Here is a 25,018-nt window from a genome sequence, read left to right as displayed (position 1 = left end):
GAGCCACCCAGGCTCCCTTGTAGCCAACATTACCTTGATCCCAAAACCAGACAAAGACCCCACCAAAAAGGAAAATTACACACCAATATCTCTGATCAGCTTGGATGCAAAAATTCTCACCAAAATACTAGCCAATAGGATCCAACACTACCTCAGAATGGCTATAATTAACAGGTCAGGAAACAACAGATATTGGTGAGGATGCAGAAAAGGGGAACCCTCTTAAACTGGTGGCAGGAATGCAAGCTGGAGCAGCCACTATGGAAAACAGTATGGCGGTTCCTCAAGAAGTTGAAAATAGAGCCACACTATGACCCAGCATTGCACTGTTGGGTATTTACTGCAAAAATACAAATGAGTGATCTAAAGGGGCGTGCGGACCCCACTGTTTATAACAGCAAGGTCCACAATAGCCAAACCATGAAAAGAACCCAGATGTCCGTTGAGGGATGAATGGATTAGGATGTTGTGGTATATATAATGGAATATGTTGCAGCCTTCAAAAAATTGAAATCTTGGCATTTGCAATGACATGGATGGAACTAGAGCATATTATGCTAAATGAAATAAGTAAATCAGAGAACGACAACTATCATATGATCTCATCGATATGAGGAATTTAAGAAAAAAACAAAACAAAACAAAGGATTATAGGGGAAAGGAGGAAAAAATAAATAAGACAAAACCAGAGAGAGAGACAGACAAACCATAATAGTCTCCTAATGATAGGAAACAAACTTATGGGTTGCTGGAGGTTAAGAAGTGGGAAGGGGTGATGTAACTGGTGACACACATTAGGGAGGACATGTGATGTAATAAGCACTGGGTAGTATATAAGACTGATGAATCACAGTTCTCTACTGCTAAAACCAATAATACTTTATATGTTCATTAATTTAAATTTAAATATGTAAAAAATAAAAGTGTTGTATACTCCACTTACTGTGCCATCCAGGTGTCCCATGAAGATTTTTTAATAAATTAGTGAAAACATTCAATTAATTTTTTTAAGCATTAGAATGGGGTTTAGAAATCTAGACTTCCCTATAGCAGTTACTTCTTGTTTGTCCCTCCAGGCAAACTCTCCACCCATCCCAGTACTTCTGTGGGATGGAATTGGGAAGAAGAAAGGTCTGACAGGCTCCTGTGCTCACTGGCTACATGGGTTCAGCCAGTGGAGAGCCTCAGCTAAAGAACTGAGGAAGGGATTAGAGTGGTCACAGTGTTTATTTCCATGAAAACCCTATTTGTGAGTTTTCTTCACTTAGTTGTATCCCTCAGCTGCTGATCCCTGCTCCTCATTCTCCCTACCCTGTCCCTTAGGGCTGGCAGTGGTGGGGTGGTGGGAACAGTGGGGGAGGGGGTGAGAATGGCAATGGGAATTGACAAAAGCTCTGTTGCTTCTGCTTATGCCAGGCTACTGAACCAGCTTCCTCTTCTCCATATACCCCATCATACTTTGATAATTAGTTCTTTGATAAAGAAATTCCACAAATGATCCTACCATAAGTGTGGCAACTCCAAAGTCCATACTTCTGTAATGTCCACAGAAAATAGCAATTGCATGCCTCTCTGATCTGTGTTTATCCTGTTATTTACCTAATCTATTGTGCCCTTTAATTCAACCATTCTATTTCTCATATGCAATATTTTGACTTGGTTCTTTCCTGTGGTTTTCTTGGGTCTTATTGCTAGTGATATTTTCCTATATCCAGAAGGAGAGATTTATTGTGTTTATTACTTTTCTGGAGTCTGTCTCTTCCACTACTTTTATTTCAAATAATATATAATGTTCATTCTGTTGTATGTCTAGGCGGTCTTCATATTTCACAGGTATATAATAATTTTTGCATGTGTGCTCACATTCCCAATGGGTTAGCAGCTACTCTGTCACTATTTGGTACTGTGCATCAGAGAAGGACAGAAGTCCTTGTTAGGTCCCCCCAAATATGGGTACCCCAATAATGGGTCCGTGATTAAAGGAGCGAGACTGATACAAAGCGAAGGTCAAGCAAAGCTTTATTTCCTGCCAAGCATCAAGAATCAGACCGACCATCAAACAGACTGGTTGGGGATGCCCCTTACAGAGGACAACCCCTCCCTGCTTTCCAGACAAACTTTATAGAGCAAAGGCCATGTGGTTGGGCCTGGCCACACACAGGTGGCTAATTGAATTACAATTCACCCCACAGTAGCCATGGAAACTAGCCCATCACCTTGGTAGCTAGGAGATAGTGTAAGGGCCTACTGAGCCAGAGCGAGCCATTTTGTTGTTTATGCAGTAAACTTAAATTGAACCTGCCCCTTCCCCCAAGAGGAAAGCGCTTAGAAACAGAATAGGTGAATTATGGCCAAATAGCCCCCGATAACGGAGTCCAGATTCAAGGACGTGTCTGGCCAGATAGAAATGTCCAATCAAGGGAAAGCACACGTGTTACCTCCCTACCCGCCAAGGACATGTTTGGCCAGGTGGAGACATCCAATCAGGAAAGCACCTCCCTAACCACCCAAGAATGTGGGCCCTACCTTTTGGGTGCCAATTCTGACCAGGGTGATAGGCTAGTTCAAATAACTACTATGGGGTAGAATGTAATTCAATTGGCCACCTGTGTGTAGCCAGGCTCAACCACATGGCCTTTACTCTATAAAAGTTAGTTTGCGAGGCTGGGGAGGGGGGTCGCCTCTTTGCAAGAGACGGCCCTGGCCGGTCAGTTTGATTCTCGATGCTTGGTGTGAAATAAAGCTTTGCTTGACCTTCGCTTTGTATCAGTCTTGTCCTTTTGTCTATGGACCCTTTCAATAGTATGCACCCCCACTGATCGGATGTCTCCACCTGGCCTGACCCACCCTTGTATCTGGGCTTTGTTACCTGGAGCTGTTTTCTGGGACTTGTTTTTAAGTCCCCTGGGGGAAGGGAGCAGGGACTGTTTAAGGGTTAAACAACAAAGTTATTGTTTAACCTCAATGGAAGCCTCTGGCTAAAATAAAAATATAAAATACGTCCTTACAGTCCCGATGAGTTCAAAGAAAAGGAGGGGTGACCTCAGAGCAGAGGATCCCAGGCACCACAAAGACACTCTTAACTTCTCTTCCATAATGCCTCCTGCCAGGCAACTCCTATAGCCAGAATTCAAGTTTAAAGTCCTTAGAAGAAATTATGGAGGACCCTGCAAGGAAGGGTAGAAGTGGGGACACAGAAGGCTCTTACTCAAGGTGGCTATCTGGACCTACACACTAGTTGATATGGCCACCCTGCAACATACTGGCACCTGGGAAATATTGGACAGCATTTGTCATAGGGTATGGGATGGGAAAAGAGCAGAACAGGTAAAAAACTTTCTTCAAGCCCATTCTCACGTTGCCCCACCTTCTTCTCCCAGCTACAAGACACTTCAGGATCACCTTTAGTTTCTCCAGTTTTCCTCACTGATTCCAGATTTTCCTCTCACCTCCCCTTCTCACCCACAGTTTCTTTGGGGATGTGAGCCAGTAGCCCCTTAGGATCTCCTGATGGCAGGTCTGGTGAAACCCACTGCAGTGACACACTCAGCCTTTCCCTCAACTGCAGACTCACCAGCCCTGCAGACCTGACCTGAACCTTAACATCACTCTTGTTACTTGGGATCTTTCCTTGCCACTGACCAGGGCCATGTTTGGGACAGACAAGCCTCTCGTGGTACTTCTCACAGGTAACCTGAGAAGGGAAGTCACACAGGGCCTTGATGTGACTGTGTTAGAGGGAAGACCTCTGAGGTCCTTAAAGAGATCTGGGTGGGATTTCTGTTCTACTATTTACTACCTACATGACCTCAGGCAAGTTGCTTGACCATGCTAGGCCTCAGGTCCATATCTGTAAAAAGAGATCAAACCTGAATAGTAATACTGAGCACTGAAGCTGGCTGTGGGTAACAGGGAAATAGGCTGGAGTGTAGCTGTGATTTTGCAAATCTGCAGAGTGGACTAGAAATGAATTTTCATCTATGAGTTAGGGGTCCCAAGACCCTTCGTGGAGGAGCAAGTAGTCACACAATTCCATGCTTCACACAGAAGCATAGCTATTGATGGACCAAACAGAAGTCTCTATTTGAGAGAAAACCAATACAGTTACCATGAGTTGAGGAAAGTGGCTGTTCCAGGGGCAGCAGGTGGCTAGTGCTCCAAATCTGAACTAAGCGCTGACTCCTACCTCAGGGCCCAACAACCCGGTCATGGAGCCCCATAACTGAGTTTACTAACAGGGAGGGAATTTTTTTTCTCACTTAACAGATACTGCTGAGCTGGGAAGGAAACATTTGCATAAATAGCAGAGGGCTTAAAGCCAGCCAGATTCTGGTGACAATGTGCCTGATACTGTAAGGACTTATTTTAGCCAGTACACTCCCATCCAGGTTAAACAATGACCTTGTTGTTTAACCCTTAAACTGTCCCTGCCCTTCTTCCCCCAGGGGACTTACTCAAAAACAAGTCCTGGAAACCAGCCCCAGGTAACAAAGCCCAAATACAAGCGTGGGTCAGGCTAGGTGTAGACATCTGATCAGTGGGGGATGCATACTGTCTCCTTAGTTACCAAGGAGTATGGGCCCTGCCCTCTGGGCACCTTTGGGCGCCAATTCTAACCAAGGTGATAGGCTAATTCAAGTATCTACTAGGGTAAATTGTAATTCAATTGGTCACCTAGCATGACTGTGCAGCTTTCTCTGTGTGTTACAATTTCATTGGCCACCTGTGTGTGGCCAGGCCCAACAGCATGGCCTTTGCCCTTAAAAGCTAGTCTGTGAAACAGAGAGAGGTCGCCCTCTCTGTAAGAGGCCGGTCAGTTTGATTCTTGATGCTTGGCATGAAATAAAGCTTTGCTTGACCTTTGCTTTATATCAGTCTCACTCCTTTAATCATGGACCCATTATTGGGGGACCTAACAGTCCTTGACCTGTTCTCACCTTCTGGAGAGAGGGACAAGAGTGGAAGGAATTTGCACAGAACACCTGATGGCACTGTAGATACAGAGGGTCTGCAATGATTGGGGGCTGCCCCCTGATCAGCAAGTATTCAGGTTTGTGGTCTCCAGTTGTGAGACCCTTCTGAGCATTCTGCTAACTAGTTAAGGTTCTGTGACCCAGACATGTTTTGTAAGGGCCTACTTAGGGCCAGAGCGAGCCATTTTGTTGTTTATGCAGTAAACTTAGATTGAACCTGCCCCTTCCCCCAAGAGGAAAGTGCTTAGAAACAGAACTGGTGAAATACGGCCAAATAGCCTCAATAACGGAGCACAGATACCAGGACATGTCAGGCTGGGCAGAGATAACAGAGCCCAGATACAAGGACATGCCCGGCCAGGTGGAAATGTCCAATCAGTGAAAACACACGTATTACCTCCCTACCCGCCAAGGATGAGCCAAGCCAGGTGGAGACATCCAATCAGGAAGGCACCTCTCTAACCACCCAAGAATGTGGGCCCTGCCTTTTGGGCGCCAATTCTGACCAGAGTGATAGGCTAGTTCAAATAACTATTATAGGGTAAATTTGTAATTCAATTGGCCACTTGTGTGTGGCCAGGCTCAACCACATGGCCTTTACTCTATAAAAGTTAGTCTGTGAGACTGGGAGGGGTCGCCTCTTTGCAAGAGACAGCCCTGGCCGGTCAGTTTGATTCTCGATGCTTGGCGCGAAATAAAGCTTTGCTTGACTTTCACTTTGTATCAGTCTCGTCCTTTTGTCCACGGACCCTTTCAGTTTGTAAAGAGCAGCTCAGGTCATGGATTGGGCTCAGTGGTGGCCCAAGTCAAGAGTCAGCCAGACCTCAAGCTATGCCAAGTCCCCAGGGGGTCGTAGGCTAGGCTTTGAGAGACTGCGGAAAGACAGAACTATGGGTATAAGGGGGATAGACTGAGAGCTAACTTCTCAGGGTTAGAGAGTAGAGCTTTAGAGTGCATCTGAGCTGAGACTTGAGACTTTAGCCTGGTGGCCAGAGCCCTTCACAGTCTACCTCAAGTAGAGCCTTTCCAAGGGAACCTATGTGACCTGTGGGCCTGGAATATCCTTCAGCTCATGTCACATCATCCACTCTAGGAGGACCCATCTACATTAGTTCTTTGTGGAATCTAAGGCATGCTACTTCCTCTATGAGGTGAGACTCTGGCCCCTAAGCCATGATAACTCTTCAGGAAGAATCCCCAAGTCTAGTGGCTCACCTCTGGATGGCCACCAAACCCCCCTGAATGTCCCTGTCCTTCCCTGCCCCCAGTGCAGGGAGGAGGAAGATCTTCTTGTGCTGAGGAGCTTGAAGGACAGTAGTGTGGGAAGACAGGTCCAAAACAGGAGCAGGAAGCTTATTTGACTATTTTTATTTTGTCAGGCCTGTAGCAATCCACAGATGGACAAGTGAGTTCAGAGATGGACAGAGTTAAGAAGAATGCAGAGTCTATTGGAACTAACATAGACAAGTTTATGGGGGAAGAAGCAGGAGGGGCACCATGGGGTCCGTCACAGTGTCCTTAGGGAAATCAGCAGCAGAAGGAAGGTCTGTGAAGACACAAGGGTTATGCAGGTGGTGGGCTTGTGGACCATGCCCAGAGAAGTGAAGTCACTCAAAATAGGAGGTTTTTCCTGAGGAGGAGCCAATGAAGGATGGGGATTGGGCGAGGTGCTCTGCTTCTCACTGATCCAGTTGGAGAAGTAGGTGATCCTGGTGAAGACGCTGGGACTTATGGGGTAGTGGCAGGCCTGGCTCCAGCTAGACAGTCCCATCAGAAACCAAGTACTACTGTTCAGCTTGCAGACCAGGGGGCCCCCAGAATCTCCCTGAGGAAAGAGGCAGTATGAGTTGTGAGAACAAAGATAAAGGAGGATACAGCGCCAGAGGAAAGCAATGGTTTTCTAGGTTTGCTATGGTCATGCTACCTCACCTTGGGCTATCCACTTCCCTCTCTGTGTCTCAGTTTCCCTACCATAAAAGAGAAGGATTCCACAGTAGAAGACATTCTTAACACATATCCAATAACATTCTCAGGTCCTACAATTCAGTAGGAAAGGCACACAACCCCATAGAAATAGTGGCAAAAATCTTGAATAGATACTCTTTAAAAGAGGTAATATATAGATGAAAAAGCGCTCATCTCCATCATTCACCAGAGAAATAAAATAAATAAAATAAAATAAAATAAAAATCACATGTAATTGTTAAATTGAAAATGGCGGGCAACATGAAGTACCAGAGACAACATGGAGTAAGAACAGCTCTCAGCCACTGTTGGTGGAAGTGCAAATTGGTACCAAGCAGGTTAGAAACCTGCTTTCCAGTGTCTATGAGAGATGAAGCTTGCTTATGGCACAGTAATTCTACTCCCAGGGTTACACCCAACCCAAATATGAACCCATGTGCACTAAAACATATGCACTAGGGTGTTCATAGCAAATCTATCTGTAATGATTTCAAGTGGAAGCTATCCAAATGCCACCAAGACTAGAATGGATGGATAAAATGATAGTATATTTACACAGTGGGTATAGGCAGTAAATGAACAATGTAAACCACACCTAAGATGAATAAATCTTTCAAACATGATATTCCCTGGAAGAGACCAGATGAAGATGTATTCTATATAATTCCATGTATGTAAGTGTCAACACTAATCCACAGTGCTTCAGAAGCCAAAGCTACTCTCAAGAAGTTAGTGACAGAAAGGTGGTATGAGGAGGACTCTTTGGGTAACAGTTTACATGAGCATGCCAATTTCTAAAAATTTATCAAACAACACATTTGTAAATTATACCCTTTTCTATGTATGCTATATACTTCAATAATTTATTTTTAAAGAAGACATGTATGGTATTAACTAGTACTCTTTGGGGGCTTCTGACTTTCAGCTCTGACACTTCAGGCTAGAGTGGGCTTAGGAGGAAGAAGCCAGGGGCTAGGACCAGGTTCAGAGAAGACAGAAGGGGACAAATAACACAGGAGAAGACAGGCAGGCTGAGTTCCCACTTACTTGGCAGATGGACTTTCCTGTCATGAGGTCCCCAGCACAAAACATATCCTCGTGTATAGAATATTCACTGCTGCTGGAGTCTGGCAATTGGAAATACATTTTACAGACCTCACTGTCAATAATGCCAACTTCTCCTTCTTGCAGCTGGAATGGTGGAGCCAGGAAATCTACAGCAGAATTTGGGTCGGGGAGAGGACAGATATGGGGTGGAGCCTGGAAGGAAGGCTAGCTCCCTCTGAAACATGCTGCCAATTCTAGCTGACAGGATTGGGGAAGTCTCTCAGAGGACTTGCAAAGATGAGGGGACAAGATGTTCAAGACAGACAAAAGAGCAAATGAGGGGCCTGCAATAGGGGCCAGGAGGGAGGCATATGTGGCTGCAATGGGGTGGGAGTACGGGTTGTAAAAGATGAGGCAGGGTCATAGCAGGGTCTAGAGCAAGCAGGGTCTCCTCACCATCTGAAATGTGGATTTCAGATTTCATTCTAAGCACACTGGGAAACCACCAAAGGGTCTCCTTATGTTTTGAAAGTAATTAATGTGGCAGCTATGCAGAGCTAGAAATAGAAGCACAGAATGTGGAAGCTGGGAGTCCAGGCTCAGTTGCACTGATGTGCCCACTTAGATGCCAGGTGGATTGAGGTAGTATGACCAGTAAGACACGGCCCAGCCTCAAGGAGCAACTGGTCTGTGGATGTTTCCCATGTGGATTCTATTTCCACACACTGCTCACAGATCTGACTGGTGTTTGCATGGGGCAGCACAGTGTCACAATGACAGCTCCCTCCTAGGGTGTGCTTGCCATGTGCAGCCCTCACATGTTCTCGGGGGCCGCCCAGGCCCAGCAGCTGTAATCAGGGGAGGGTGTGGAGGAAGGAGAACTGTAAACTCCGTCTGCTCCTTCTTTCCTGCTCTAGCCTGTGACATCCCCTCATGCCCCAATTCCTACCCTCTGACCTATCCTGCAGAATCCTCCTTGCTCTGCTAGTGGTTCTTCTTGAGTGATAGTCCATCCCAGAAGGGTGTCTCTGGAAATGCTGGAGAGTTGGCTGTTCATATGTCTAGAGACTGGGACTGACATTTAGTGGCCAGAAGCACAGAAAAACAAGTCTCGCCCCAAATGTCCCCACTGAGACATGCAGCCAGATCCTGGCAAACCTATAACCCTACAAATCATACCAAATCTACATTCCAGTTTCTTCACTCTACATTATATTTTCTAATCAAAAGTATTCACTATTGTGTAAAAAGGACCACCATTTCTACAGTGTCACCCTAAAAATATACAAGCCAGCAAGCTGGCAAAATGGGAGTTTTACTTGAGTTAATGGATAAGGGGATGTGAGAGTTACAGAGGAAAATATCCTTAAGCTATAAACACCCCAACTTCGCCTCCCGGGCCAGCAAGCAGGCCTGCTTTGATTTCCCTACTGCTGCTCCAAGAACCTCCCATGGCAAGGGAAGCCTAAGAGGTGTTTGGTGAAGCCTTGGAGGAGCTTGACATAGTCCCAAGCAGAACCTTGGAGTCTGAGTGGAATCCTGAATGGCTTGGAGTCAAAGAGCCCAAGTTCCTGATTCTGAAAGTTACAGATACTCAGACTTTTTGATCCATGGGCAGAAGAAAACTTGAAACTTGAAATGGACATGATATCAGGGCTGAAAGGGCCCTACAACCCTCCTTCTTGGCCTTTGCCTCCCTGCCTGTCCTACCCCTACTCACCACCCTCAGTGATCATTCCCCAGCCTGTTATCCAGCAGCTGCTGTGAAGGGGTAGCTTCGTGGTTGGCCCTGGGAGGCAGGCAGGAAGAATGTGGGATGTAAAGTTCACAGACAGATGCAGTTGCAACAGGGCGATGTCACTGCCCATGAAGTAGTGTTTGTTAAATTCATTGTGAACAATGAGTCGATACACTGTCATCTGCCGGCTATGCTCAGTGGGATGTTGGAGCCGATGGTACCCGAGCAGGATCCGGTAGTCAGATGGTTCATGGGACCTGTTGTGAGAAGCTGCATTATCACCTGTCTCCTCTGTGTGCTGCACCCTTGTACCCTCACCTGACTGTCTAACCCCCAACTCCCTCGACCCTTGTAAGCAACCAGAAACCACCGTTTTTCCAGAGGTAGCTCTCTCCTCCCTAATAATCTTGTCAGTTGGGTTGGATGCCTGTCTGTAGCCTCAGAACATCTGTCCTTTGAAAGTGTTGGATGGCTTCCCCTGTATGTCCCCAAGTCAAAGGAGCAGAAAATCTCAGTGCTGGAAAGAAAGAGCAGAGCACATAAAACTATACCTCTTCATTTTAGAGTAAAGAATACTTGGCTCTTTCCCAGCTCTGATCAGAATACTTGGAACATCCCATGTCTTGAAGTAGTTTTCAAAGACACCATTTCCCAAGCCATGATCCATTCCCTCTTCCCTGTCTTCACATACACATACTTCTTCAAGCCTGTCCCCATCTGGAGACAGGCATTCAGTGAGTCTGTGTGGAGCAAATAGGGGAACTCATGTAACTGAACTCCTTGTTTCTGGAACATGAGCAACTTTCCAACACAAATGGCCTGTTTGTGCTGCTACTTTGCCCAGATTCCACATGTCTATACTCTCCTCCCATAAGGCCTCTTTAGTTCCAAGACCCTATTCTGATGGGATGCATGGCATTTCCCCTGATACTGGCTCAGAATCCATTCTCTTGTATATTCCGGCCTCTCCATTCTGCATCAAAGTAGTTGGGTTTATGTCTCACTTTCCTGATAGTATTAGAAACGTCAAGGTCTGCATCTCCACATCCTCCACAGGGAGCCTCAGATGGGGCCTGGCACCAATGGGTGCTGAATCAATGAACAGAACCCAAGTGGGGTCTCAAATCTATTTGATGCTGATAGCTCTGACCTCCTCTGACTTGGAGCATGATGTTCTCCCTGCTCCCTCTGGGCACAGAATGAGTTCAGGATACACTTGAGGAGCTGCGCACTCTCCTAACTGTCTGCATCCTGTCTCCCAGGACAGAGACCATTTGCTTCATGCCTCACTCTGGCCTATAGGGGCAATGATGACTACAGGATCTCTTAGGCACATAGTTCTACAGCGTGACAGGAATTTCTGGGTACTGGTTAAATAAGCAGTGGATGCCTCCAGAGAGAAATGTGCTAGAATGGTGGGTGGTTAGGACCTAGGGATCTCTGACAGTTGTGCTGATGATGACCTTTGAATGGTCTGACTGGAAGAGTACAGAATAATTTCCAATTTTGTCCAGGGCCTGACTGATGCTCCCTCAGGCCTGGGAAGTGAGGGTTCTGAAGCCACTTGTGACTTGAAGCCTAAAGCCTGTGCCATATGCTTAGCCAGGGACACTACACATCCATTACCATCTGCATAAGAGGAAAATGAAACCCACTGAGATCTTGTTGGACTGTCTAGAGCTGGACAAGATTCAGAAACCAGAGTCTACCTTGAGTGAGAACAGGACTTAGAATCCTAAAGTTTAAGGAAGACAAAGAGTGGGCTGGAGGCAGTTCCTTTGGAATTAAAGTCTGTTTTCCAGTGCTGATCATCACAATTAGAGTTAATTTCCATTTAGCTATTTAAAAATAATGTACATGTAGCTGAAATAACCATGCCATCTTGGCAAGTATTACCAAAGTGTGAGGAGGGGGGCAGATGAGAATATCCCTAGAGGGAGAGATGAGGTACAAAGGGCCTTTGTCCTGGGAGATGTGAACTCAGACAGTCAGGAGACTGGACTCAGGTGGTGAGTAGGGATGGCACTCAAAGTAGAGGGGACTGCTGGCTCAAAGGCAGAGGCAACAGACTTTCCCTAGGGATAAAGGGTTGAGACACTTTTCAACCCCTTCTGTTCTGCCCACCTTGTGCTCCCTCCCCAGTCCCACCCAGGCAGCTGGGCCCATTGGGAGCACATACTTTTGGAAGCAGTGGGCAGCTGAGATAACCCAGTAGGCATCTATGAGGGCAGCTCCGCAGATGTGCTTGCCAAGGTAGAGCAGACTGGCCTGCCATGGCCACAGTAGATCAGGTGCATTCTGTCCACCAAAGATCTTCCCACTTACTGTTGGCTTCCCACACACTGTGGAGACAATCCTACCCGTGAAGCATGTGTATTATGGATGCCAGCCTCAGTGTCTCCAAATGTTAGCATCAACAGGCTCAGGGCCACCATGGACCCTTCCCACTTTCAAGCTGGGAAATCCAAGGCCCAGGGTGAAGTGACATGGCTCAAGTAACAAAGGGCTACCTGGCTTTGTTGGTGACAGTAGCGCTAAGGAAGAAGTCTCTGAGTCTGGGTAAGAAAAGGGGGGCAGTCATCGAAGGGCAGGGAAGCAGGCAGTTGCAGAGGTGCACGTCTGCACTTACTGGGGTACAGAGGTCCCGGAGGTGGTGCTGCCCCAGGCCCTTCCCCACACCTTATTTAACTTAACTAGCACACCACTGTTTGAAGTCCTCAAAACTGAAGACTTCTGAGGGATGCTGTTTGCTCCAGGCTCTTGACGATTAAGTGGTTGCATCCTTCCCTCCTCAGCCTAATATTCTAGGGAAACTGATGGAACACATTCTGCTTGACAATTCTCCTTCTGAAACACTGCACTCCTGTTCTTAAAATGAAGAGATCCTGGGGGCCACAATGACAGGTTAGTGAAAGACCTCTGCCCTTGAACTGAAGATGCTTGAGGCCCTGAGGGAAAGAGGCTGGTCTTCTCAGCCTCCGCCCTCCCTGACCCAGGGAAGGACCCACCAGGGACCCAGAGACTCTAGAGCCCCACTTAGCCAGGTAAAGGTCTTCCTGGCTTGGTGGGGTTTGGGAGGGTCACTTGAGAAGTGTGCGAGCCTGATGCCTTTCGCCTGCTCACTCACCATCTGCAGTGGTTCCCTTGGGCTCAGCGTGCAACAGCAGTGGGCGTAGCCAGAGCAGGGCTGTGGCCAGCACGCAGGCCCCCTGCCAGCCTGGGCCTGAGCCCTTGGCTTGGACGCTTGCCATCCGGCCACTGCACGACCGTCTCCCGGATGTGTGGACCGCATGGCGCGAGGCTGAGGGGGCCGCTGGGAAACCGCCTCCCGCGGTAAGAAATGCCCCCTTTCCAGTCTGCCCTGCGGCCTGCTTGGATAGCCAGAGAAGTCAGTAGACCTCATTTACCTGGAGCCGGGAGCCCCCGGGCTGATGGGGGAAGCAGAGGGCACATAGGGTGTTCTGCCCAGGGATCCCAGTTTGATGGTAGAGACATCAGGGCAGTTATGTGTATGCCCAGGAATATGCACTAATGGTCAGAGCCTAAGCACTTCTATAATGTCACCAAATATTTCCAACTGGCTTTCAAGATCCAATCCCTTCATTTCTGCCCCTCCCCCATTCACATAATTAAGTCAGACCCACCATGGATAATATCCCTTTTAAAAGCTTACTCGTGCAAAACATCATGGCATAATCATGGGTGGATACTTCATCAGAAGGGCATTATGCAAGGGTATGGGTTGTATAGGAAGTCCAACTTCTGGCTGCCAACCACTTATGTTCTCCCAAATGAAAAATTATTTGCTATCTCCCAACAACCCCAAGGATCTCATTTCATTCCAGTATCAACTCAAAATTCAGAGTTATCTGTTAAAGGAGGTCACTAAGAGGACATGACCACTGGTTGATCTGATAACTGGACCCAGGCAATCAAAGGCTCTGCACTCTCTCCCCTGGCCTTGGAATGTATGCTCTGCCTACCAAGTGGGAGCTGCTTAAAGGACACTGCCTTGAGAGAGAAAGGTGTTGCTGAGAACTTCTGGACTAAAATATGTGACTGAACCAGTAAAGGCTTCTTCTTCCTTTTTTAAATTTTATTTATTTATTTGACAGAGAGAGAGAGCACAAGCAGGGGGAGTGGCAAGCAGAAGGAGAGGGAGAAGCAGGCTCTCCCCTAAGCAGGGAGTCCGATGCGGGGCTCAATCCCAGGACCCGGGGATCAGGGCCTGAACCAAAGGCAGACACTTAACAACTGAGCCACCCAGGCACCCCCAGTAAAGTCTTCTATATAAACTTTAAGATCATGGCCTGCCAGTGTAGAGATCCAATCATCTTGTGATCCCCCAAGACAAGCCTCATACCTAAGTTCCCTTGCAAATTAAACCTGCCATCTACCAATCTGCAGCAACCTGCCTCTTTCTCTAGCCTCTCCTTGCCCTCCGTGTCCAGGGGCCAGTCTGTGAGCCAACCTCATCTCAGTGTAAACATTTCATCAGCTCCAAGTCCAAAATCTCATTATTGAAATTCTCTAAGTTAGGTGAGGATGAGGTTCTAAGATTTAACTCATTAACATAGTTCTTAACCACAGTTCTTCCTCTATTTATGGAACTACCTACTCAACATTCCCAACATAGGATGGTAAGACAGGCCAGGAAGGGGATAAAAATCATAGGCATTGCCATTCAAAGAGGGAGGAGGAGAGGAGATGGAAAGCAAAGCAAAAAAGAGTTACTGTCTGTCCTACTGGGCAAGGTCTCAAGGCCTTAGGAAAAAACTCTCTGTGACTCTTGACTCTGCCCTTTGAACTCTTGGTCATCCTCCCTTTTTTATTATTATTTTTTTAAATTTTAATACTTGTTTCTTTCTTACTCTCTGAACTGTTTTATTTTTCTTTCTCTTTTCCTTACTTTTTCTTGCCCTATAATATTTCCTTAAACTTAACAGGAAATCTTCAAAATCTATAAAAAGAACATTTGTAGTGCTTTAGAGATTTACCTGAGTGAAATTCTGATTTTTTCTGTGTAAGTCATGCAGTCCTTAATTGATAATTTCATGAATTATAGGTGCAATCTCAATGACTATATTTTATTTTATTTTTAATATTTTATTTATTTATTTGACAGAGATCACAAATAGGCAGGGAGGCAGGCAGAGAGAGAGGAGGAAGCAGACTCCCCAAAGAGCAGGGAGCCCAATGTGGGGCTCGATCCCAGGACCCTGGGATCACAACCTGATCCGAAGGCAGAGGCTTTAACCCACTGAGCCACCCAGGTGCCCCTCAATGACTATATTTTAAAGAAAAACTTTAAAATACTGCTCTAAATTCATTTGAAGTAATGGAGGCTCAGTGTAAAAATCACAAAGAAAATAATAATTGTGAACACTTATATCTGTCCTTTTGTGGGGGGAAGGAGCACATAGTTGCACAAAATTTGCACCTGAATAGATCTGTCAGCTTGCTTCCGCCTAGTGTAGAGCTGAGGGTCCAACTTCCATTTTGTACTTTCTCTGATCCCTGTCAGTACCAGACCTTCATACTCCTGCTGACATCAGCTCCAGAATTTTGTGGTCCTTGTGTGGATTTCACTAGTTTTCATAGTGCTAGACAGAACCACATCCACATATATTTTTGAGTTAATTCATCCAAATTAGCTTCCTTTTGAGAAGTTATGTACATACCCTCCATCCCCACCCAACCCCCCGCCACACACACACAAGCTGAAAACCCTAATATTAGGCAGAGACATGAAGACAAGATTGAGAGTTTTGAATGGAAGCTGGAGGAAGCCAACAGAATGGGGAGGGTAGAGAGGCATAATTATTGGTCCTCAAAGGAGGCATCAGAAGTTGGGGAATGGAGACATTGCAGAAGCTAGGAATAACAATTGGGCACACCAGGCAAGTATGTCTGAGGACAAAGGCAGCCTCCCAAAGAGAAGCCACAGGAAAACTGTTTTCAGGGAATGTGGGAGATAATAGGGACTTTGGAGAGGATGAGGTACAAGAGATTTGCTGCTCACCATCTGGGCTGCTTCTGAAGTGCTCAGGGGGGGCATGTCATCTCCACAATTATGTACATTGGCAGTTTGCAGGTGAGGAAACTGAATCCAAGGAAAACGAACCATTACATAGGAAACACAGTGACAGGATCAGCCCCAGGTTGGCTGATGGCTCCCTATGTCCTGCTTTTAGTCAATCAGAGGCCTAATCTTTTCCCCTGCTTGTCCCAACTCCATGCTATTTCCAAGAGAATGCAGAAGATAGGCTTAGGACAGGGCTGCCACCATTGTGAGCTGGGTGGGTCTGGAAAAATGGAGGGTGTGCTATGAGCAGAGGCAGGTGCAGAAGAGCAAGCACTGTGAGGTCACACCTAGGGGGATGGACTGTCCTAATTCCTACTCAACATGAGGAACCAGCATCCCAGAGAGGCAAAATGACAAGCAGGTAGGTCAGTGCCAGAACTGGACCCAGCTAGCAGACTCTAGAACATGTGACCAGAGGCATAGTTCCACACAGCCTCTCTGCAGGCTCCACTCAGCAACAACCTACAAGTGCTGGGAGAGGACAGCACCTTCCCTAGATTTTTCATGCCCAGTCAGGTTTTTCCACATTCTCTTTCCTCCAGTAGTAAGTTCCTCTTGAGCCTTGCCACAAGGTGGCAGCATTAAACTGTTTGAGATTGCCTTAATCAGCTTCTCTCTCCAGACCTAGGACATGGCATCCACCCTCTTAGGTACTCTGATTTTCAGGTAGTTACTCTTTCCACCATTCCTAGCTTTAGTGTACCCATGTCCCTCCAACCTCCCCACCATCTGCAACCATCCCAGATTCTTTAATGGCTCCCCCTGCATCCTTCCCCACAAGTGGAAACTCACTCTCTCTAGGAATTTCCTAGGCACTTTGTGGGGAGTCTTAAAAACATTGTCTTCCTCTGTTCTGTTCTGTGGGTGTGCTGTCCCCCTTTCCCACCCTCCTGTTGCACTACGAGCTTCCTCAAGGCTGAAGCTGCGTTCTTGTGTGTGTGTGTGTGACACAGCCTCATTGTGGAGAGAGGATGTGTGGCAGGGCTATTGCCCCTGAGGCTCTTGATGGTCTTCCCCTCCCAGCCATAGAGGGCAGGGCCAGGAAAAGCCTGATCCACCCACACCCTGAGCACATTTTCCCCTCTCTGTGACCTCTGGATGTCTTCAGTTCATCGCAGGTTCTCATGCCTCAGACAAGACTCTGTGCACAGTGGTACCATCCATTTCCTAAATGAAGGGTACCCCATCCCACCTACATGTTGCCTGCAAAAGGAAAATCCTGATGAATAGTGTGATTCCTCATGGTCAAGCAATAGTACTTCTAAAGAAACATCATATATGTACATACAGAAACTCCTCATCATTGCTCTCCTTGTAATACTATACACGTCCATCTATAGGTAAAGGATAAAGTGTGGTGATATGGTCAGAGATGAAATGCTATAGGGCATTTTCATAGAATGAAAGAGATCTGTGTAGAAAAAAACCCTGGCCTACAATGTATAATATTGAGTAAAAAATGCAATAGCAGAATTAAATCACAGTACAATACCAAGCATGAACATCAATGGAAGCTATATAAGCTTTGGGAACCATATATTGGCAGTGAAAGTTTAAATACATGGACAGGAGGAATATAGACCAAATTCAGAGTGGATGCTGCTCCCTGGATAGGTAGGAAAGGGAAAAGGCTGTGTCACACACACAAGAACAAATAGTGTACAATATTTTATTTATCTACATATGTAATAATAAAATGATATATAAAATGATATATAAAATTATTGGAAGCAAATATGGCAAAACATGAACATTTGTTAATTTTAGATAGTAGGTCCAGGAGAATGTGTTAATTCCTTTCTACATTTTTCAATGTATTTAAAATAGTTCACAATGATAATAAAAGAACAGTGTGGTATGTTAACCTTCAAAATTAAATAAATGGACAAAATAAATCCCAAGTGTGAACCAAATAGTACAGGAAGCAGCAGGGTGTTGTGATGGAGAAGACCTGCATCTACAGAAGACAGGAAGGAGCGGCCTCCAGAGCAGAGGCAGGAGCAAGCTGAAGGGACTGGCCATGGAGGAGCATGCCAGGTAGAGAGGACTTAGTGTGAACAGACTGGGCTGAGAGAGCAATGGGTAGTTGCTACGTAGGGAGGAGTGGCTACAGGGCTTCTTCAACTAGAATAGAACCAGGGTGATTTTCCAGGCTTTAAGGAGGGCTCTTGGGGTCCTTAACTACAAGCAGAGTTAAAGAGGCTTTTCAAAGGTATCCCCTGTATGCTAAAATCCAATAAAATAAACTTATTTAAAGCCTCAGTGAGTGCATGAATAAAAAATGTCTCTGACTACTGAAAGACTGATGGACACCCTAATGTGAGTAGAAGGTGAGTTGTGGGCTGGCCCTGAGGAGCAGGAGGCACTCAGGTTTGCATATGTGCAAAGAAGACCAAACACTATGGTCTTTCCCTCCCACCTATCCCAACCAGACTCCAGGTGCTATCATCCATTTATTCATTATTCCAGGATTTTCCAGGTAGGAGTGCTGAGCCAGCAACACCATCTGAAGGGGGAAAGGGGCATGGAGGTAAATAAGCTCTAGCCCTGCACTCAAGGAGTTCACTGTGGTAGAGAGTCAGGTCAATAACTGAACACAGGAGATGCAGAGAGTAGTACGGGCTATGGGAGCTATCAGGATTTTAATTTCTCTCTCATCAGTATATATTATTTAATTATTTTAAAAATCTGGGTTTAACCAGTGGCAGATGACATTCTAATATTTTTTGATTATGGATTAAAAATCTGCTAATTCTAAAGGAATCAGTATGATGGAGATCTCTAAGGCCTCACGGACAGTTCTTGGAAAGTGGCATATCTACTGATGGAAAAGTCAACTGAAGACCTTTCTTCAGAGGAGCATTTCTCTTCTACCCATGTGGTACATCACAAAGAGACCTCACTCTGCCTCCAGGCCTCCTCCAACCCATTGTCCATCTGGATGTCAGCTCTGTCCTCACAGAAGGTAAATTTTGTCCTGTCGCTCTGAGGTATAAATTGCCTCCCCTCCCCCCTCCCACCCTGCTCCTGCCACAGCCAACATGACCAAAAGGCACTGCTGGGTCCTTCACCCTCCTGGCTCTGCTCAAACTGGATTCCTCACTCTGAACTTCTATCCTACCTCTAAGTCCCTGGCCTTAAGGACAGGCCATTTAAACCTCAGCCTGGCATTTACATGATCCTTTTCTGTGACAGGCACTGAGGGTGTGCTGGTGAGCAGGACCCCTTCCATGGAGCTGATTCTGATAACAATGTTAGACATGACTCATACAAGGAAACACAAAGACAAATTGTGGTAAATAGTATAAAAGAAATAAAAACACTATATGCATATAAAGGAGATAGCTGTGGCCCATTCCAAGGGTCAGTAGACATTTGTCAGAAGAGTCCTTCAAAGTGATAGTTTGCTGATAAGGAAAGAGGGTAGCAAAGTTCCCAGGCAGCAAGGGTCATTTGTTCTCTAAGGAACTGAAAAAAGGCAAGTGAGCTGGACCACAAAGACTGAAGAGCAAGGGAAGGAGGGACTAGGGATGGGCTGTACTCAGTCTCATGTACCAGGACAAAGATCTCAGTCTTTATCTTCAGAGCAATGAGAAACCGGTGGAGAGTTTTATTTAATATAGGAGCAACATGCTGATGAGGTGGCAGTGATCACAATGATGGTGAAAATGGTAAGGAAGAGGAGGAAGATTATGGTGACATGGTGATGATGATGATGGCAAAGATGATGCAGGGATGACAGTGATGAAATAAGGATGAGAGTAATGGGATGGTGACAGTGATGCTGACATGGTGATAATAATGGTGATGATGAAGATATGAAGATTGAAAATGAATAAACAAACAAACAGAAATCAGAACCAAACCTATAAATACAGAGAACAAGCTTATGGCTGTAGAGGGAAGAGGGTGAAGGGATGGATGAATGGGTAAAGGGGAGAGGGAGCTACTGGCTTCAGTTATCAGATAAATAAGTCACGAGGCTGAAAGACACAGCCAGGGAATACAGTCAATGGTGTTATGACAGTGCTATGTGGTGACAGATGGTAGCTACACTTGTGGGCAGCACAGCATGACATATAGACTCATTGAATCACTATGTTGTACAGCTGAAATTAATGTAACACTGTGTGTTAACTGTACTCAAAAACCAAACAATAAATTAAAAAATTAGAACAAATGTGTGTACTGAAATGCTGACGAAAATGATGGTGGTAATGAAGAGTCCAGCACCAGTGCCAGCTAGGAAGGCAGTGGCAGGAAGACTGTCTGGGATGCTGGTGAAGAGAGGATGGAAACAACACATGATTTGGAGTCAGACATACCTATGCTCTACTATTTTCTGGGTGCCTTTGAGAAAATGCCTTGATCTCACATATGTCTCAGTTTCCTTGCCATGTAAAAGATTCCTAAAGGTGAATTGATGTCTATAAAAGTGCCTGACACCCAGGAGGTTCACTTTCAGTTTTCTTTGTTTCTCCTTGATCTACATGCATGCAGCTAGGCATGTGAAGTGGAGGTTCTCTTCACTGCTTCATTCCTGCAGCTTGGTCAGGTGACATGGCCTGTTGCTGAGGGACATTGTATTGCTGCTAAGAGCCCAAGAGCTCCCGTTTAGATCATTCACTCCAACTTGAGAGTCTTGGCTGCTGGCTGCCTGTGGGCACTGCTGTGTGAGGGGGGGGGTTCTGCTCAGGGCTACCACCGCCACTGCCCACTACCCATACCTGTCAGTCTTGCACTTCGCCCTTACCACAGTGAGTAGTTCCTATTCACTACCAAATCTGGGGGACACAGCAGCAGGGCTTTTGCATGTCTTGGGAAAGATAGCTTCTTCCTGGTCCTGAGCCTTCCCACAATGTGATTATACACAAGGCACTTAACCTCTTTGGGCTCCATTTCCCACCTGAAATCTGTCTTGCTGGATCAAGGAACAATGCAGGATTCCTGTATCATCATGTGGCAGTACATATATGCAGTAGATGCCCACAGTGAAGAGGTGTGCAGTCACTGTTAGCTTCTCTCTCTCTCCTTTGGTGGGGGGCAGAGCATAGGGGCCCATCCACTTGGTGGTTTGAATTTGCTGGTCTCAACCTTGTCCATAGTTTCAGTTTATCTCCAGCTTCCTGGAGGGTGCCTTCTGGCTGGTCACTGGATAGGGACTGTCCTAGCATCCCAAGGCTTTAGATATGTCACACATGGTGAAGATTTTATTTCCAAAGTGACTTGTAGATTCATTAACCTGCACTACTCATTTTCCCTATATCAGTACATGGTTTTCTATAACACCCATAATGTGAAGTCTTCAGTTTCTACACTGCTGAGAAAGAAAAGGGAGGAAAAATGTGAGTGCGCATGTAGTCAGAGGGTCCTTAGATGAGGAATGAGGCAGGGTTCTGGTGTGTTACTTGCTAGATCTGGTCCAGGTGGCTTTCATATGAGGCTAGGCCTCTTATGGTTCAATGTCTAAAATTTTTGTTTCTCTCTGATCTTAAGAACATTCTGCCTGTGCTCAGGAAGTCACCAGCTCTGTGGTAGCTTCTTCCCAAGGCTCAGCCTGGTGTTGGGCTGGGGCCTGGAGAGAGACTGCAGAGGGATTGGAGGGATGTGGCACAAGCAGCAGGTCCCTGGGGGCATGGAGCAACTAGTGCACTCTGTCTACAGTGAGGACAAGAGAGGTCTGTGGAGCAGAGATGACCCAAGCCTCTGGAAAGTGTGGAAAGGTAAGGACTTACATGAATTGAGCATTTCTCCAGGCTATACATTGCATTAAGTATGTTACCACTAGATTTTTGCAACATTTCCATGAGGTATGTATGAGCAGCATTCATATTTCACAGATAAGAAAACAAATGTAGAGAGCTTCCCAAAGTCTCAGAGCCAGAATCTCAAGAGCAGAAAGCATGCTCACCTAAACCGGATGGGAGACACTTCTCAAGAGATCAGTGACCATACATTATGGTAACAGCCCGATCCATTTAGTTGTACCCATGAACACGTAGCCAGGACAGCTGGCAGATGTGTATGAATGTAGGAACCCATGTGTGAGCAGAATTTTGCTTTGTTGTTTTATTTTTGTTAAACAGTCATTCCTAAGGCCTGCTTAAGCATAGCAGTTCTACAGAGGAGTAGCACCAACAGAACCCCTGCATGGGAGATCCGCACCCTGGGAAGGTACAGAGCAAACCATCTGTAAGAAAGCCTGCCATTCCTGCCAGGAAGCAGGAGGGATCAGCAGACACCCTACCGCCTGGACACAATGGCCTAGCCAGCCTCTGATCAGCTCATCAGTGAGACCCCTGCATGCTCCAGTTAGCCCCAATGCCTCCCTGAGCCTTGGAGACCTGAGGGTGCCTGTCTCGATACTGTTCTGGCTGTTCCTCACCTCAAGCCCGCTGGCTATGCCACACTTGCTCTGAGCTCCCTGCTGCTGGTAACCATCCTGCAGAGCCAGAGACTTTGGAAAGAGCCCCACTACCTGCTGCTGGCTAACATCCTGCTCTCAGATCTGGCCTACCTTGTCTTCCACATGACCATCTCCTCCAGCAACCTGGGTAGCTGGGCCCTGGGCTGCATTGCTTGTGGTGTTCTCACAGATGCCATCTTCGCTGCCTCTACCAGCACCATCCTGTCCTTCATGGCACCGTGCTGCACACCTACCTGGGAGCTGTTTATCCTCTGCACTATTTCTCCTTCATGTCTTATGAGGCAGCCCAAAAAGTGGTGGCCCTCAACTGGTTGGTAGCCTGTTTCTTCTCCACATGTCTCATTTGGCTTAGCAAGAGCCAGAATGCTAGGTTAGAGTAAGAGGCCTCATGCATCCTTCATGGACACTGAACCAGGCCATGACCCCCGAGTCACTGTCACCGACACCTGAATTTTATGCATTCTCTTTCTATGCACAGCTCTCATCATTTACTGTTCTGGAGGATCTATGCAGAGACCAGGACTTCAGGCATCTGGGTGTAGGGCTATTCCCTGGCCAAGGGTACCATGCTTATCCACACAGTGCTAATCAGCTATATGTTAGCCCAGTTGCGGTGTTTTCCCTGGACATCTTGCTAACCAAATAACACCACATTGATGTCAGAACTCATATGTGGATCATGGCAGCCAACAACAAAGTGCTCATGATGTTTCCTCATGCCATGCTCTCCTATCTGTATACACTCAGTTACTGGCAGCTGCTGGGGACAGTCCAGGGCCACTTCTCATCTAGGAGGCACAGAGATATCTGCAGTATTTCTTAGAGCCACAGACATCACAGTCTAGCAGACTGAGGTTAAAAATTATATGTTGGGTGCCTCAGCATCCAATTATTGACAACTCAAAGAACTATGAAATATACTTGTGCAACAGGACCTTTTTTTCACATTTTATTTTTTTTTTCAGTGTTCCAGCATTCATTGTTTATGCACCACACCCAGTGTTCCATGCAATACTGCCCTCCATAATACCAACTACCAGGCTCACCCAACCCCCCATCCCCCTCCCCTCCAAAACCCTCAGTTTGCAACAGGACTTTTAAGATGACCTCAACTGATGGTTTTCAACATTTCAAAAGTTTTTAAGTAGAGAAAGCTCATTCTCACCGAAGTGAAGATTTTCTACTTGAAAATGAAAACAAAGAAGTGATTTGGCAGAGCTCTGATCAAAATGGGGGTAAGACCCTGATCTGTGCCTTTCCAATGGCTTCCACCATATCTTCTACCACCACTGGTAAACCATTGTTCCTGACAAACACACAGAGGCCAAACCATTACTAAAAGTTTAAACCTGGAGAGTAAGCAAGCAGATATGCTGAAGCTGGGACCATGAGCCTCCATTTTGGCAGCTCCTCAGTATATGGGAGGAAGAAGAACAACCTAAGAACCATCTATAGTGGGGAGTGTCATGAAGACATCTATAAACATGGAACCCCCTTAAGGCACCTGGGTGGATTAGTCAGTTGGGCATCTGCCTTTGGCTCAGGTCGTTGTCCCAGGGTCCTTGGTTGGAGTCGCCACGCAGGGCTCCCTGCTCAATAGGGAATCTGCTTCTCCTTCTCCTCCCTGCTTGTGCTGTCTGTCACAATCTCTGCTTCTTTCTTTCTCTCTCTCTCTCTCTCAAATAAATAAATAAAACCTTTAAAATAAATAAATAAATAAATAAATAAAAATAAAGCCAGAACCCCAAAATATTACAGCCTCCGAGCAAGGATAAATGACAACTAACAGAATAGTAAGGGAACTTCTCTGCCTTGATAGTGGTGCTGAGCAAAAGAGGAAGAAAATGCCTTTGAAGCCACCCTTCAAACAGGATTAGAACTAGTTTTTAAACTATATTTTGTGGTTAATAAACTTCATTCTGTGGTTGGTGTGACTCTTTAGGAGGATTAGAATTTTGGCTCAGGCTTCAAAGAATTTCATAGTAAAAGAACCTCAAAGAAAATGAGAAAATTTCAAAAGAAAATTCATAAAACCACACAAAAGAATAAGGTACCATAAATGAGAGTGAGAAGAGACAACAAGAGAACAGTAGTATACTCCATCCAGTTCCTTAAACTGTCAGACACTTGGCTAATACAAAAATGTTCAATACGTTTTAAGACATGAAAAATGACACAGAAATATGAATGAGGAACAACACATTTTTAAATTAATGAAGCAAATTAGGAAAAGAATTAAAGAAAACTTCTAGAAATAAAAAGATGTGTAATAATTAAAATAATAAAAGATGGGTTATATTTAACATGGATTAAAAAGTATATTAGAGGGACACCTGTGTGGCTCAGTCAGTTAAGCATCTGCTTTTGGCAGATGGGATTGAGCCCCACATTGGGCTTCCTGCTCAATGGGAGCCTGCTTCTCCCTCTTTTCCCCACTTGTGCTCTTTCCTGCTATCTCTATCACTATCTGTCTTTCTCTCAAATAAATAAAATCTTTTTCAAAAAAGTATTTGAGACACAACTGAAGAGGGATTTTGTAAACTAGAAGGTGGGTTTAAATAAATTACCTAAAATTCAGCCTAGAAGGACAAGGAGGTGAAAAATATAAGTGAAATTAGAGATTTTGAATTTAGAAAAGACTGACATCTAATTTGAGAATACAAAAGAGACAATGTGGAGAGGGAAATACTTAAAGAGATAACAGCTGATAAATTTTCAGATTTATTGAAAGATCTCAAACCTTAGATTCAAGAACTCTAACCCGTTACAAGTAAGATGAATGA

General features: G+C 45.7%; 2 protein-coding genes across 2 annotated transcripts; one reads left to right on the top strand and one right to left on the bottom strand.

The window, feature by feature from the left end:
- Positions 1-6,480: 6,480 nt before the first annotated feature.
- Positions 6,481-9,904, bottom strand: LOC125095598 (serine protease 40-like). Its single transcript, XM_047722041.1, has 3 exons — positions 9,706-9,904; positions 7,986-8,152; positions 6,481-6,798 (listed from the first exon to the last, which is right to left on the bottom strand). The coding sequence occupies exons 1-3, from the start codon at positions 9,902-9,904 to the stop codon at positions 6,481-6,483; spliced, it is 684 nt and encodes a 227-aa protein (XP_047577997.1).
- Positions 9,905-12,209: 2,305 nt separating this feature from the next.
- On the top strand, positions 12,210-23,058 carry GPR148 (G protein-coupled receptor 148). The gene is given in 9 exon segments (XM_053447830.1): positions 12,210-12,282; positions 12,860-13,056; positions 22,077-22,111; positions 22,113-22,207; positions 22,210-22,449; positions 22,452-22,632; positions 22,634-22,728; positions 22,731-22,823; positions 22,826-23,058. Coding segments are annotated over 9 exon segments (1,242 nt in total).
- Positions 23,059-25,018: the final 1,960 nt, after the last annotated feature.

This window comes from Lutra lutra, chromosome 3, assembly GCF_902655055.1.
Source record: "Lutra lutra chromosome 3, mLutLut1.2, whole genome shotgun sequence".
NCBI lineage: Eukaryota > Metazoa > Chordata > Mammalia > Carnivora > Mustelidae > Lutra > Lutra lutra.
Note: the sequence above shows the minus strand (reverse complement) of the source record. Positions and strands in the feature narration are given on the sequence as shown.